Source organism: Oncorhynchus gorbuscha, linkage group LG18 (assembly GCF_021184085.1).
Source record: "Oncorhynchus gorbuscha isolate QuinsamMale2020 ecotype Even-year linkage group LG18, OgorEven_v1.0, whole genome shotgun sequence".
In the NCBI taxonomy this organism is placed as follows: Eukaryota; Metazoa; Chordata; class Actinopteri; order Salmoniformes; family Salmonidae; genus Oncorhynchus; species Oncorhynchus gorbuscha.
The window spans coordinates 58,751,725-58,768,229 of record NC_060190.1 but is presented as its reverse complement, the minus strand read 5'-3'; the positions used below and the strand labels follow the sequence as shown (position 1 = coordinate 58,768,229).

The 16,505-nt window shown below is 42.8% G+C and overlaps 2 protein-coding genes across 4 annotated transcripts in view; one reads left to right on the top strand and one right to left on the bottom strand.

The window, feature by feature from the left end:
• Nucleotides 1-794: 794 nt before the first annotated feature.
• Nucleotides 795-3,034, bottom strand: LOC124003321 (actin-related protein 2/3 complex subunit 4-like). Its single transcript, XM_046311474.1, has 6 exons — nucleotides 2,881-3,034; nucleotides 2,364-2,482; nucleotides 2,132-2,243; nucleotides 1,857-1,952; nucleotides 1,479-1,649; nucleotides 795-1,363 (listed from the first exon to the last, which is right to left on the bottom strand). Exons 1-6 carry the CDS (start codon nucleotides 2,881-2,883, stop codon nucleotides 1,358-1,360), a joined length of 507 nt encoding a protein of 168 aa, XP_046167430.1. The 5' UTR covers nucleotides 2,884-3,034; the 3' UTR covers nucleotides 795-1,357.
• A 218-nt stretch (nucleotides 3,035-3,252) lies between these two features.
• Nucleotides 3,253-16,505, top strand: part of LOC124004052 (transcriptional adapter 3-like) — a 31,588-nt gene continuing 18,335 nt past the window's right edge. The window contains exons 1-3 of one of the 3 annotated variants that reach the window (XM_046312810.1): nucleotides 3,253-3,330; nucleotides 3,458-3,490; nucleotides 3,887-4,121. In XM_046312810.1, coding sequence (XP_046168766.1) covers nucleotides 3,912-4,121 — 210 coding nt within the window. In that variant the 5' untranslated portion in view covers nucleotides 3,253-3,330; nucleotides 3,458-3,490; nucleotides 3,887-3,911. Of the gene's footprint in view, nucleotides 3,501-3,886; nucleotides 4,122-16,505 lie in introns of all 3 variants that reach the window. The other 2 variants (XM_046312811.1, XM_046312809.1) reach the window with 2 other exon arrangements.

Genomic DNA, 16,505 nt, shown 5'->3' with positions numbered 1-16,505 from the left:
CTAACCAGGAAACATGCAAGATCTGACTCGCTCATTTTAGAACCAGAAACACATTCACTTCTTCTTTCTCACACCTGAAATAATACAGTTAGCCTTACTCTGCTCAAACTGAAGGAAACAGCTGATCTTAGCAGAAACTTGAGTCCCAACCAACACAGCTAGTGCCACAGGAATAAACTTTTAAATTAAAGTGCCCTGAGTGTACAAAACATTATGAACACTAATATTGAGTTGCACCCCCTTTCGCCCTCAGAACGGCCTCATTTCATCAGGGCGTGGACTCTAGAAGGTGTCGTAAGCATTTCACATGGACGCATGCCCATGTTGACTCCAATGCTTCTCACAGTTGTGTCAAGTTGGCTGGATGTCCTTTGGGTGGTGGACCATTCTTGATACACACAGGAAACTGTTGAGTGTGAAAAACCCAGCAGCATTGCAGTTCTTGACACACTCAAACCGGTGCGACTGTCACCTGCTACTACCATATCCTGTTCAAAGGCACACCCTCTGAATGGCACATATACACAATCCATGTCCCAATTGTCTCAAGATTTAAAAATCCTTCTTTAACCTGTCTCCTCTCCTTCATCGACACCGATTGAAGTGGATTCAACAAGTGACATCAATAAGGGATCATAGCCTTCACCTGATCAGTCTGTCATGGAAAGCAGGTGTTCCTAATGTTTTGTATACTCACTGTAGATATCTAATGGTATACACACACTCAACCTCAAGACTGAGGATGTGGACAAAGAAGAGCATGGATGGGACACACGAGCACCATTACTCAGAACTACAAACAAGCTCTCATGAGTTTTATTGGTGATCATTTCAAACATGGCTTATTTTAGGACAGTTCAATAAATCTGTGATATCTTGTAATAAAATGTAAACATACATATTTTTTAAAATTTATCTCCGTGATGATCGTTACATTTTAAGGTTACATTTTATTTGTTGTAACAAAACACAAGAGTACATAGTCACAGAATGTATAAAAACAACACAGGCTGTTTCAGTTGTCACAACACATTCTCATTGTCCCGGTAATCATGAATATCAACCTGGTTAATACTTAAGGACCCGCCTTGGCTTTGAGATTTGTTCTAATTAGAAAATAATTCATTATATACAGTCATCAATATTTATGAGTACAGGGAAATACTTGTGATACGCAGTTGGGTGCCACACACACTGGATTGGTCACTTTTCTATGGTATTCCTCGCTGATTGGTTGTTCACTTACAGTACGCTTCTCCACCCTCTTCCTGCTATCAGACCCTTGAGCCTGCCCGGTCTCACAGATCCATGGTGATGGCCAAGTCTTATGATCAGTGAGGGATGAGAGGACACCAACTCAGAACTGCAACAAAAGGAAGACATTACAAGCATCATAATACTGTTCCATTAGTCACACTGATTTGACTACATTTCTATAAAATGTAGATGGTTTTGCCTCAAACACATAGCAGTCTTACATTCTTGAGGAACTCCTCCGCTACGATACGGGCACGGGCATTGACAGACAGCTTCATCTCGCTGATCTCCTTGTCGATCTCCTCCATGAAGGTGATGACGAAATCCACCAGCTTGTGCTTGTACATCTGCTCTGTGTGGAAGTTGGTGATGAGGAAACTGATGTCATAGCCCTACATGACAGGATGGAGAGATGGATGAAGAAAGAGAAAAGGAATTTTAAAAAGATTAGCAAGTCCAACAACAGCAATACAAACAACACCAATTGAATCATTTCCTGTTTCTATTCCTGCCTCTGTTTTATTTCCTGTTATGAATCTCACTGGTTCTTTCAACCCCAGTTTAAAACATGAACGTCTAAGTTGATTTTCATTCATCACCTCAACCGGTTTCCTCCTGAGAATGAAGAAGTTCTCAGCTCTCATCATCATGAAGCGCATGAACTTGTGGCACAGGATCTTCTCAATCTCATCAGCCTGATGGAGCCAATTACAGTGCACTAATCAGCATTTGCATTAAACACACTTTTGTTTCCATATTGATTACAACTGATAGCTTTCAAATCTATATGAAAGGCTTGATTTCCTCAAACACACAACATCAAGATAATGGAAGGATAACATTGAAAGCAAAAAGACGGGTCATATTCCCTGACCTGCTTCACAGCAATGCTGACTCGCACAGAGTTGATGGAGCCCTCAATTAGGACCTTCTCCTTGTCATTGCGGCTGATCACCACAGGCTGTAGTAGGAGTTCTTTACTACTCCTGTAATGAGAAAACAACCAACTTGACAGAGCTTGAAGAATAAAATAACACTAATGTCACCATGAGGACAGAGAGAGAGAGAGAGAGAGAGAGAGAGAGACTCTTTCACACACAACTCACCTGACCTCCACCTCTGGTTTGTTGTGGCGTTCCACTACCTGAGAGGAGAAGTTCTCCAGACAGAGGGCGGCCTGCAGTGTGGCACGCACAGCGTTCAAATATGGGCGCAGGGTCGCTGTCTGAGGGAGGTAGTGCCAACATTAACTCACGGATAGAAAACATCACTATTCCATTTCAATTATCACGACAATCATCCAGAAACTGTATTTTTATTTTTTACTAAGTCTTCACATGTCTGTCTCAGTCAGAGTGCTGTTTGTACCATGGTCACAGGTTTTGCTACAACCATGTTACTACAAACATATTAGCCTCATTCATTTGCATAGTATTGAACGATCTAATGTTGTGGTGTCCGAGATTTCTAGTCTGTCTTGCTTTGATCAATACTTTTTTCCTAGGGCGTCCTGTCAAAACACCATATTAAGGTTCAACCTTCCAGATTAAGGTTCAACCTGGGAATTTAAAAGCAGAGAATATAATCGGTATTTCTGATTAAATAGAGATTTAACTCACTCACCATTTCTCTGTTGTAGTGGGTTTTAAAGGCGGAAGTTATTTTGCCACGCCTGCCAACTCCTCTTCCGCAAATCTCATTTCACAGCGGATAGAGCGTTTTCATTGATTTTGACTTGACGGTCGCCGCGGCCATCTTTCTGCTATCTAAAACATCTTTGGACGCATCCATTTGTTGGCCTCACTTTTTAGGGGAGTTAAATACAATTATAATTTAATTAATTATATCGTTTAAAAATCAGAACTATCTGACAGACTATTGTAATAGTATACCTACAAATACACTTAAATTAGGGACAAACAAAAACATTTAGATCCCTAATATTCGTTTGCTTCCCGTTACCATAAATCCACATCCCCAAATACAATTTGGTATTTGTCGGAGATGCCATTCTACAATTTAGAGGGTCACTGACGTTCTGTATTCGTCACATGGGAATTGCTCACAAAAAAAGTATTAACAATTGAGAATCATTCAACACTCAGAGAATTACTGTTCATTTTTTTCTGCCTCAAAGATAGCTAATACGTTAACGTACAATACCCTCTTACTGAATATGCTTATCCCACCTCTTCCACAGATGGTTCAATCAATAATGGATGCCAGTACAGAGGTAAATATTGGTGCGTAAATATTCAACATTTGGTCCATTTACATGGTGTATTTGCAATCAAACTACTATTTTGTAAATTTATAAACTGTATTTGGGGTCCTGATTGATATTATGAATGGTCACTTTTGTTTCGGAAGCAACACCGGTCGTTGAGCGCAGATACTACTGGTACTGTGCTAAAGCTCGCTAACGTTAGCTGGTTAGCTAAGCTAGCTAACGCGCTAATGTTCACGATATCTTCAATGGCAATCACCAACGTGGTTCCCTGGTCTTGAAGTTAGTAGTAGTAGGCTAATGGAGTTCAGTGAATATTTTTTTTTTTGGACAGATGGAGCGTATGTATGAGTGTACAGTTTTGTATGATCAAAGGTGCACTTTATCTCTGCCTCTACACAGACATAGCCCACTCTAAACCATCAAGATGAGTGAGTTGAAGGACTGCCCGCCTCTAAAGTACTATGACTTTAAGCCAGTAGAGCACGTGAAGGTGTGCCCCCGCTACACTGCAGTGCTCGGGCGCTCAGAGGACGATGGCATCGGTATTGAAGAGCTGGACACACTGCAGCTGGAGCTGGAGACTCTCCTGTCCTCTGCCAGCCGTCGTCTCAGAGCTCTGGAGGAACAGAGACAGGTAAGACATGAGTCAATGGGCACATTTAATGTCACTGAGTAATTGAGTAGCTTTTGTGTCATTGGACTGCCCAATGATTCAGTCACCTCTAGGGCTGGCTAAATTACATTATAACCCATGGTTATGTAACCAATGGGTTATAAGGACAGTTCTAAATTGACTGTTTTTATTTTATTGGACACGGGAGGGTACTGTGTTTTTTCCCCCGTTGTTTATACACTGCTCAGAAAAATAAAGGGAACACTAAAATAACACATCCTAGATCTGAATGAATTAAATATTGTTATTAAATAATTTTCTTTACATAGTTGAATGTGCTGACAACAAAATCACACAAATGGTCAATGGAAATCAAATTTATCAACCCATGGAGGTCTGGATTTGGAGTCGCACTCAAAATTAAAGTGGAAAACCACACTACAGGCTGATCCAACTTTGATGTAATGTCCTTAAAACAAGTTAAAATGAGGCTCAGTAGTGTGTGTGGCCTCCACATGCCTGTATGACCTCCCTACAATGCCTGGGCATGCTCCTGATGAGGTGGCGGATGGTCTCCTGAGGGATCTCCTCCCAGACCTCGACTAAAGCATCCGCCACCTCGTGGACAGTCTGTGGTGCAACGTGGTGGTGTTGGTGGGTGGAGCGAGACATGATGTCCCAGATGTGCTCAATTGGATTCAGGTCTGGGGAACGGGCGGACCAGTCCATAGCATCAATGCCTTCCTCTTGCAGGAACTGCTGACACTCCAGCAACATGAGGTCTAGCATTGTCTTGCATTAGGAGGAACCCAGGGCCAACCGCACCAGCATAGGGTCTCACAAGGGGTCTGAGGATCTCATCTCGGTACCTAATGGCAGTCAGGCTACCTCTGGCGAGCACATGGAGGGCTGTGTGGCCCCCCAAAGAAATGCCACCCCACACCCTGACTGACCCACCGCCAAACCGGTCATGCTGGAGGATGTTGCAGGCAGCAGAACGTTCTCCACGGCATCTCCAGACTGTCACATCTGTCACATGTGCTCAGTGTGAACCTGCTTTCATCTGTGAAGAGCACAGGGCGCCAGTGGCGAATTTGCCAATCTTGGTGTTCTCTGGCAAATGCCAAACGTCCTGCATGGTGTTGGGCTGTAAGCACAACTCCCACCTGTGGATGTCGGGCCCTCATACCACCCTCATGGAGTCTGTTTCTGACCATTTGAGCAGACACATGCACATTTGTGGCCTGCTGGAGGTCATTTTGCAGGGCTCTGGCAGTGCTCCTCCTGCTTCTCCTTGCACAAAGGCGGAGGTAGCGGTCATGCTGCTGGGTTGTTGCCCTTCTACGGCCTCCTCCACGTCTCCTGATGTACTGGCCTGTCTCCTGGTGGCGCCTCCATGCTCTGGACACTACGCTGACAGACACAGCAAACCTTCTTGCCACAGCTCGCATTGATGTGCCATCCTGGATGAGCTGCACTGCCTGAGCCACTTGTGTGGGTTGTAGACTCAGTCTTATGCTACCACTAGAGTGAAAGCACCGCCAGCATTCAAAAGTGACCAAAACATCAGCCAGGAAGCATAGGAACTGAGAAGTGGTCTGTGGTCACCACCTGCAGAACGACTCCTTTATTGGGGGTGTCTTGCTAATTGCCTATAATTTCCACCTGTTGTCTATTCCATTTGCACAACAGCATGTGAAATGTATTGTCAATCGGTGTTGTCAATCGGTGTTGCTTCCCAAGTGGACAGTTTGATTTCACAGAAGTGTGATTGACTTGGAGTTACATTGTGTTGTATAAGTGTTCCCTTTATTTTTTGAGCAGTGTATTTGACCTTTGCAAGTTTTATGAAAGTATTTTCTTCCATCCTAGCCACATTTCCTCAGCATGCATGCGCCTCCCCTATATCAAGGTGTTTTGGTACTTCCCTTATACACACGTTAACTATTACTATACCACAGGTCAATATTAGAGAACAACTGGTCAAGGAGACAATTTTATTACAATTTCCCATGGGCGTATGATAATGCATCAATTTTAAAATCAAACAAATTTGACTTTGGTAAAAACAATCTATCTACATAACAACATAATACTTTTTATTTGAATGGTAAATCTCTTGATAAACTGGTAAAATTAAGATGGCATAGGCCTACTCAGTTAGGGGTGTGACGATCTCATTTGAATCGTATCTGTTGTTTTATCACACTCGATACTCGTAATCTGAAAATCCGGAAGTGCGCTTTAAATGTTGGTAAAGCCTGTGCATCAAGTGTGCTATCACTCAGAGCGCATCGTTATGTACCTTCACTCATTCACACACATTGTTAAAAGGTAATTGACCCTGACAGATGAAAATGCACATGATTTACTTACTTAGTACTATTCAATTATCAATGAATAATAAATAGCCTAATACATGGCTGGCTACTACTGCCTGCATATATTCCAGACACAGATTTAGATGAAGGTAGGCGAGTTCGCTTGGCCCATATATTGTTTTACTTTAGAGAGGAGCAAAACTATTCTCTCCCAACACTTACAGCTGCAAGAAAAATGTTTGTGCCCTATGGAATTACATGGATTTCTGCATTGATTACTCATAAAATGTGGTCTGATCTTCATGTAAGTCACAATAATAGACAAACACAATATGACTAAACTAATTCACACACAAACAGTTGTACTCTTCAAATTATTATTGAAGACATTGAGTAAATATCCACTTTGCAGGCTGGAAAAAGTAAGTGAACCCTTGAATTTAGTAACTTGTAGATCCTCCTTTCCCAGAAACAACCTCCACCAAACGTTTCCTGTAGCTGCTTATAGACTTCCACAACGTTGAGGAGGAATTTTGAACCATTCCTCCCTACAAATCTGTTTCAGTTCATCAATATTTCTGGGTTGTCCTCTTCAGGTCATGCCACAGCATCTCAATTGGGTTAAGGTCAGGACTCTGACTTGGCCATTCCAAAACACAAATCTTCTTTCTTTTCAAGCATTCTTTAAAAAATAAATTAATATATTTTATTTTTGCATTTTCCAATTAAGAACATTCAAAACAAAAGTGAAAAGATATTAGACAACGATAGAACAAAGTGACAGTAACAGATGAACGTAACAAAAATAAATTATAATTATAGTTATATAAACAAACATACAATAATAAAAATTATGTAAAAAATGTTTTTTTTTTTTTTTACAAGACATTGGATCACCTGCCGTAGGCTACATAATATACATTACGTGTGAAACATTGTGAGGATTATATATAGATTCAATCAATGAGATGTGGGGGGAGATTCTCCATATAGTCAAAAGGTTGGCAAATTCTGTAAAATGTCTAACTTATTCCTCAAGCAGTAAGTGATTTTCTCCAAAGGGATACAACTATAAACTTCCGAAAGCCACATTGCAACTGGCAGGGAGGAATCCAATTTCTATTTCAAGGCAATACATTTCTTGGGAATCGCTAGCAATATCTCTGTTAGCTTTATAGTATGGCTTTGCCTAAGATTGGTGTTAGTAAAGTTACCCAGTAGACAGACCTCCGGGTCTAAAGGGAATGCAACTCTGTGAATTGAGGATATGGTATCGCATACCCCCTGCCAGAAACCGTGTAGTTTTGAACACTGCCAAGTGGAATGGAGGAATGTTCCTTCATCTGAGCCACATCTAAAACATAGGGAGGAGATATCTGGGTTGAACCTGTGCAGTCTAGATGGGGTGATATAGAGCTGATGGAGGAAATTAAACTGGATCAGTCTGTATCTGGAGTTCAATGTGGATGTAACCCCATCCCTGCATAGGTCACTCCATAGATCCTCATCAAGATCAATACCCAGATCTCTCTCCCATCTAAGTCAGGGTTTATCTAGCCCAGGCAGTGTTAGTCCTGACATAAGAGCATTGTAAACACAGGAAATGGTCTTGAACAGTGGTTGGTCTGCGTGGCAGAGTTGTTCAATAGGTGACATCTTAGGTAGGTTCCATTGTCCCTTGAGAGTCACCATAATAAAGTTTCGTAGTTGTAGGTAGCTAAAGAAGTCCCTGTTAGGCAAGTGTTATTTATGTTTCAGCTGATCAAAAGACATAAGAACTCCCTCCTCGTAACAATGTTCCAGAAGAGTGATCCCCTTATCAGACCATGGTCTAAAGTTACTATTCTGGAAAAACATAGGGATCAATCTATTGTTCCATAAAGGGGTTTTAGGGGAAAGGAATCCCCCTCGTCCGAACAGCTCATGCAGTTTGCACCATGCCAGGACAGAATGTATGATTAAAGGGTTGTCTGTGATGGTTTTTATAGATTTTCTATCCCATTTGTAAAACAAATCTGCCCCAGTGTCATCATTTACCTCAAGCTTTTCAATGTTCAACCATGAGGGAGAGGGACCATTGTCAAACCTCTGAGCCAGAAACCTAGACTGTGCAGCCCAGTAGTACATTCTAAAATTGGGGAGGTTTAAGCCCCCTTGACTGTAATCAAGGGTCAGTTTATCCAGGCCAACCCTAGGGGTTTCGCCGTGCCAGATAAACCGTCTGGTCAGCTTGTCGAGAGAGGAGAAAAAATGCTGCGGGAACAGGGATAGGGAGAGATTGAAACAGATATAGAATCCTGGGCAGGACATTCATTTGAATTACATTGATTCTATCCAGTAGAGTGAGCGGTAAGTCCATCCATTTACAAAGGCCAACCTCCACCTTTTGCAACAAACTGGCCAGATTGAGTTTATAGAGTTTGTTCAGATTACCATCCCCCATTATGCCCAAATATGTGAAGCCCATAGACGACCATCTAAAAGGAAACTTGTGCTTGATGGTATGATGGTCAATGACAGACAACGGTAAGATTTCACTTTTATCAAGATTGACCTTATATCCAGAGAAAGAACTATAACACTGTAGTAGGATCTGCAAGTGAGAGAGGGAGTGTTCTGGGTTTGTTAGGAATAAGACCAGGTCTTTCGCAAAGAGTGATAATTTATGGGTATGGGGGCCCACCTCAAAGCCATGTATGTCAGGGCACGTTCTAATAGCCTCGGCCAACGGTTCGATGGCGAGGGCAAAGAGGTGGGGGCTAATTGGGCAACCTTGTCTGTTCCCCCTATAAAGAGGGAAAGAGGAGGAAGTAATCCCATTGGTAGCAATCCTAGCTTTAGGAGATTTGTAGAGTGATTTTATCAAATTTACAAACACGGTACCTAAACCGAACTTTTCCAAGACGCGAAAGAGGTATGGCCATTCAAACCTATCAAAGTCCTTTTCAGCGTCGAGGGAGACTGCGACACCAGGTATTTTGTTTTTGTTAGCAAGGTGAATTATATCAAAGAACCTTCTGAGATTATTGGAGGACAATCTATTAATTATGAAGCCAGTCTGATCTGGGTTGACCAACAGGGGAAGACATGACTCCAGTCTCTTAGATAGCATCTTGGTGACCAGTTTACAATCTGTGTTAAGGAGAGAGATTGGTCTATAGGAGGCGCACTTTAGCGGGTTTTTCCCTTTCTTGTGGATTACAGTAATCACTGCTTGAGAGAAGGACTCTGGAAAGCAGTTGTCTTCTCTGGCTTTTTTAAGTACCTCCATAAGGTAGGGGACCAACAGCTCCCTAAATTCTTTATAGAACTCTGGAGGGAAGCCATCCTCCCCAGGAGATTTATTAGAAGGTAAGGATTTAATGGCCTCCAACAATTCAGGGACTGAAGTGTTCACTCAGGCGCTTGCTATCTTCCCCTGACAGGCATGGGAGGTTGAGAGAGGAGAGAAAGGAGTCTATCTCTGATAGATCATCGCTTGATTGGGAAGTGTAGAGGTCTTCATAGTATTTCCTAAAAGTATTATTAATTTCAGTAGGGTCGAAAGATATCTCTTTAGTGAGAGTTTCTATGGCATTAATTGTCCTCTTACTTTCCTCTGCTTTCAGTTGCCATGCCAATACTTGGTGAGCTTTCTCTCCAAGCTCATAATAACGCTGTTTTGATTTAGTGATGGCCCTCTCAGCTTGATATGTGTTCAGAATATTATATTTAAGTTTTTCATTTACCAAAAGCCTGTATAGATCTTTAGTCGGGCCTCTTTGGTAGGTTTTCTCTAGCTCGGAGATTTCAGATTCAAGAGCACTCAGTTCCGCACCGTGTTTTTTCTTCAGCCCTTTAGTATAGGAAATAATCTGTCCCCTCAGGTAGGCCTTCAATGTGTCCCAAAGAATGAAGCTGTCAGGAGCAGAGGGTTTGTTTGTCAAAGTAAAAATATTGATCTGCTCTTTGATGAATGCACAAGATTCAGGTTGCTTTAGAAGTGTAGAATTTTGTCTCCATCTATATGCTCCATTTACCTTGGTAGGAATGGAGATTGATAATACCAGAGGAGAATGGTCACTAAGCAATCTGGGGAGATACTCGACATCTAACACTATGAAACAGTTGTGTCGAAAGTAAAAAGTTATCTATGCGTGTGTGTGTCTTTTGTGGGTGTGAATAAAAAGAGCAGTCCCTATCCTGTGGGTGCAGCTGTCTCCAGATGTCTAGTAAATTGATAAATTCATGAATGACATGGTGAGCTTGCCGGCTTTGGTAAGAAGTGAGGGTTTATAAGAAGTGAGGGTTTATCAGAAGACCTATCAAGAACTGTATCCAAGCAAAAATTAAAATCTCCTCCAACCAGTAGCCATCCTGGTGGTGCTTGAGCAACCTGAAGGAAGACATTCTGAATAAACATATGGTCATCGAAGTTTGGAGCATAAATATTCAATAGGGTCCAAGACTCTGAAAACATATGCCCCTGCACCAAAACAAACCTGCCAGAGGGATCAGAGATGGTGTTGTTGACGCAGAAGGGGATGTGTCTACTTATCAAAATTGCAGTTCCTCTTGCTTTGGAGTTAAAAGAGGATGCAAAAACTTGTCCTACCCATTCCCTCTTCAATTTCTTGTGTTCACTGGCTGTAAGATGTGTTTCTTGTAAAAACACAATGTCAGCCTTTAATTTCTTAAGGTATGTATAGACTATTTTCCTTTTAATCGGGCTGTTAAGACCTTTTACGTTGAATGTGACATATTTTAGTGGATTAAGCATAGGTTGGGTTTCAAATATGTAACTGAATAGAAATCTATCATATGCAGATAATTAGGAAATGTTTCAACTTTGGTGTGAGCACAAAAGTGACATGTGTGTCTCTTTAGGAAGGAAACAGTAAACGTAGAAAAAATAATAAGAATCCCACCCACCCCGATTGTCAGACTAGAACAACAGTCCCAACAATCAAACATGAATACACTTGTAGAGATACGTTGCTGCTCGCTTTCCATCTTGCTCTTACTAGCTAAACCTTGGCGTAAACTAAAACCTGCGAGCTCTCTAAATTGAAAACAAACGTTGTGAATAGATATTTATGGCTGAATATTTACTGCCCACGGTACGGGCTGCTTGAGTCTCTTTTCGAAAGATTAACATAAATGAGGGGGAAAGCAGTGGGCCTAAACCCACTTATTGCTTCGCCCAGTAGATATGGACTAAACCAAAATATACTCTCCTGTAAATGTAATAGAACTCACCCCGGGAAGATACGGTTAGTTGAAAATGTACAAATCAATTAACCTCTTGCTCCTACCTGACACGCAGGCGTCCCATCTAGACATCTGGAAATGCAAATGCGCTACGCTAAATGCTAATAGCACTCGTTAAAACTCAAACGTTCATTAAAATACACATGCAGGGCACTGAATTAAAGCTACACTCGTTGTGAATCCAGGCAACAAGTCAGATTTAAAAAAATGCTTTTCGGCGAAAGCATGAAGCTATTATCTGATAGCATGTAACACCCCAAAAGACCCGCAGGGGACGTAAACAAAATAATTAGCATAGTCGGCGCTACACAAAACGCACAAATAAAATATAAAACATTCATTACCTTTGACGATCTTCTTTGTTGGCACTCCTAGATGTCCCATAAGCATCACTATTGGGTCTTTTTTTTCCGATTAAATCGGTCCATATGTAGCCTAGATATCGATCTATGAAGACTGTGTGATCAACGAAAAAAATAGCGTTTTATAACGTAACGTCATTTTTTTAAATGAAAAAAGTCGACGATAAACTTTCACAAAACACTTCGAAATACTTTTGTAATGCAACTTTAGGTATTAGTAAACGCTAATAAGTGATCAAATTGATCACGAGGCGATGTATATTCTATAGCTGTACGTCTGGAAATAATGTCCGGGTAAATCTCAACCAAAATATCTGGTCGGAGACCGGAAGAACTGCGCTGCCTTGTGTCTGTTTGACCAAGAAACAAATCGTAGGCAAATGACAAGACTGTTGACATCGTGTGGAAGCTGTAGGTATTGCAACCTCTGCCCCATTTAATGTGGTTCGCGTTTAACAATGGGTTGAAGTGGCGCATGTATATATTTTCCCATTTTCAGTGATCAGATTTTCCTGCACTTTTCGATGAACCGCACGTTCTGTTATAGTCACAGCCGTGATTTAACCAGTTTTATAAACGTCTGAGTGTTTTCTATCCACACATGCTAATCATATGCATATACTATATTCCTGGCATGAGTAGCAGGGCGCTGAAATGTTGCGCGATTTTTAACAGAATGTTCGAAAAAGTAGGGGGTAGGAGTAACAGGTTAAAGTGACCGGGAGATACCAGCAGTTCAATCCGGATAAGAGAAAACAAACTAACAGCATTTTATCCCCCAGAGAGACCGTCCTGGCTCAGACTCAGACGTTGCTCAGTTCTTTGAGAAAAGTGTGCACTTCTCCCGGTGTGTTGAAGAGATGGCTTCGGCCTTTGTACTGAACTTTCATCCGCGCAGGGTGGATGAGGTAGCCGGTGATGTTCTTCTCCTTCAGTGCTTTGGCGGCAGGTCTGAACTGCTTGCGGCGTCTGGCGAGGTCCGCGCTCATATCCAGGTAAAGGCTGACCCTCTTCCCATCGATGGCGATGTCCCCTTTGGCTCTTGCGAGTTGCAGTATCTTCTCTCTGTCTTGGAAACGGAGGAACCTGATCAGGACGGCTCGTGGGGGCTCATCTGGCCGGGGTTTCGGCGCTGATGTTCTGTGGGCGCGTTCGATTTCCAGCGGCTTGGTGAAGTTGGTTATGCCTAGGACCTCCGGGATCCATTGAGTGAAGAAACAGACCGGGTCACGGCCCTCGCTGTCCTCTTTCAATCCCACCACACGGATATTACTACGTCTACTCTGGTTCTCCATCTGATCTACTTTGTTTTTGAGGTAGGCATGGTCCTTTTGCAGTTGTGTCAAGACCTGGTCATGTCTAGCGATGGTATCTTCAACTGTGCTAATGCGCAGCTCTGCCTCAGTCGTTCTCAAAAGGAGATCATTCATGGAGCTAGCCTGCAGAGTTCTGTCATACTATCCAGGTCTGTCCCAAAACAGTTTGAGCTTCAACTTTAAAAAATCCACCTTTCCAGAAACAAGTCTCTCACCATTGCCGCTTGTTATAGAGCACCTTCTGCCCCGGGCTGTGTCCTGGACATCATATGTGAATTGATTGCCCCCCCCCATCTATCTTCAGAGCTTGTACTGTTAAGTGACCTAAACTGGGACATGCTAAACACCCTTGCCGTCCTACAATCTAAGATAGATGCCCCCAATCTCACACAAATGATCAATGAACATATCAGGTACAACCCCAAATCTGTAAATACGGGCACCCTCATAGATATCATCCTGACCAACATGCCCTCTAATACACCTCTGCTGTCTTCAATCAGGACCTCCAACGATCACTGCCTCATTGCCTGCGTCCGTAATGGGTCTGCGGTCAAACAACCACCCCTCATCACTGTCAAACGCTCCCTAAAACACTTCAGCGAGCAAGCCTTTCTAATCGACCTGGCCCGGGTATCCTGGAAGCATATTGATCTCATTCCGTCAGTAGAGGATGCCTGGTTATTCTTTAAAAGTGCTTTCCTCGCCATCTTAAATAAGCATGCCCCGTTCAAAAAATGTAGAACCAGGAACAGATATAGCCCTTGGTTCACTCCAGACCTGACTGCCCTTGACCAGCACAAAAACATCCTGTGGCGTACTGCATTAGCATCGATTAGCCCCCCGCGATATGCAACGTTTCAGGGAAGTTAGAAACCAATATACACAGGCAGTTAGGAAAGCAAAGGCTAGCTTTTTCAAACCAAAATTTGCATCCTGTAGCACAAACTCAATCAATTCAGGGACACTGTAGTCCATGGAGAATAAGAGCACCTCCTCCCAGCTGCCCACTGCACTGAGGCTAGGAAGCACTGTCACCACCGATAAATCCATGATAATTGAGAATTTCAATAAGCATTTTTCTACGGCTGGCCATGCTTTCCACCTGGCTACCACTACCCCGGTAAACATCCCTGCACCCCCCCCCCACAGCAACTTGCCCAAGCCTTCCCCATTTCTCCTTCACCCAAATTGAGATGGCTGATGTTCTGAAAGAGTTGCAAAATCTGGACCCCTACAAATCAGCTGGGCTAGACAATCTGGACGCTCTCTTTCTAAAATTATCTGCCACCAATGTTTACAACCCCTATTACTAGCCTGTTCAACCTGTTCAACCTATCTTTCAAATCGTCTTGAGATCCTCAAAGATTGTAAAGCTGCTGCGGTCATCCCCCCTTTTCAAAGGGGTTGGCACTCTAGACCCCAACTGTTACAGCCCTATACCTATCCTACCCTGCCTTTCTAAGGTCTTCGAAAGCCACGGTAACAAACAGATCACAGACTATTTTGAATCCCACTGTACCTTCTCCGCTTTGCAATCTGGTTTCTGAGCTGGTCATGGGTGTACCTCAGCCACGCTCAAGGTCCTAAACGATATCATAACCTTCCATCGATAAAATAAAATATTGTGCAGCCATATTCATTGACCTGGCCAAGGCTTTCGACTTTGTCAATCACCACATTCTTATCGGCAGACTCAACAGCCTTGGTTTCTCCAATGACGGCCTCGCCTGGTTCACAAACTACTTCTCAGACACAGTTCACTGTGTCAAATTTTAGGGCCTGTTGTCCGGGACCTCTGGCAGTCTCTATGGGAGTGCCACAGGGTTCAATTCTCGGGCCGGCTCTTTTCTCTGTATACATCAATGATGTTGCTCTTGCTGCTGGTGATTCTCTGATCAACATCTACGCAGTAGACCCCATTCTATATACTTCTGGCCCTTCTTTGGACACTGTGTTAACTAACCTCCAGACGAGGTCATATACTACCCACAACTGCGACCTGTATGCTCTCGTTGGCTGGCCCTCGCTTCATATTCTTCACCAAACCACTGGCTCCAGGTCATCTATAAGTCTGCTAGGTAAAGCCCCGCCTTATCTCAGCTCACTGGTCACCATAGCAGCACCCACCCATAGCATGTGCTCCAGCAGGTATATTTCACTGGTCACCCCCAAAGCCAATTCCTCATTTGACTGCCTTTCCTTCCAGTTCTCTGCTGCCAATGACTGGAACTAATTGCAAAGATCACTGAAGCTGAAGACTCATATCTCCATCACTAACTTTAAGCATCAGCTGTCAGAGCAGCTCACAGATCATTGCACCTGTACATAGCCCATCTGTGAATAGCCTATCCAACTACCTCATCCCCATATTGTTATTTTTTGCTCCTTTGCACCATAGTATCTCTACTTGCACATTCATCTTCTGTCATCTACCATTCCAGTTTTTAAATGCTAAATTGTAATTACTTCGCCACTACGGCGACAACAACTCTTGGACAGGTCACAGTTGTGAATGAGAACTTGTTCTCAACTAGCCGACCTGGTTAAATAAAGGTGAAATTAAAAATATAATGCATCCTCTTAAGGTGCTGTGAAAGTTGTTGGGATCGAGGCATGGTTCACACTAACCAATCTGTGTGCGTGTGTCTGTCTGGGGAAATTAGAGCAGAGGGAAAGTGGCTTGTTCTAATCTAATCGTTGCAGCATGCTCAACCAATACCCCGCCCATTTCCTTACAGACAAAAACTAGCCAATAGTTGTTCAGAACGCACAGTGCTTCACACTGTTGGAGTGAAAGAGAGATGGCAGCTGACAATTACTTTTTTCCGATCAATAATAATTACAACTATTCATAATCGTATTGGGGAAATTCTCCATATCATCACGATTCTCAGTTTGCCTTCCACCTGGGACTCACACTGAGTGTATTAAACATCACACACATGGAATAGAGCTACAATACATGACCAAAAGTATGTGGACAGCTGCCCGTTGAACATTTCATTCCAAAATAATGGGCATTAATATGGAGTTGGTCCGCCCTTTTGTTTCTATAACGGCCTCCATTCTTCTGGGAAGGCTTTCCACTAGAAGATGGAACATTGCTTCAGGGACTTGATTCCATTCAGCCACGAGCATTAGCGAGGTCGGGCA

What these genes read in the sequence shown, in the direction of transcription:
- LOC124003321 (XM_046311474.1), bottom strand. An exon ending in AAACCAGAGGTGGAGGTCAG is followed by an intron (nt 2,244 to 2,363) that starts GTGAGTTGTGTG and finishes TTCTCATTACAG; the next exon opens with GAGTAGTAAAGAACTCCTAC. An exon ending in TCAGGAGGAAACCGGTTGAG is followed by an intron (nt 1,650 to 1,856) that starts GTGATGAATGAA and finishes CCTGTCATGTAG; the next exon opens with GGCTATGACATCAGTTTCCT.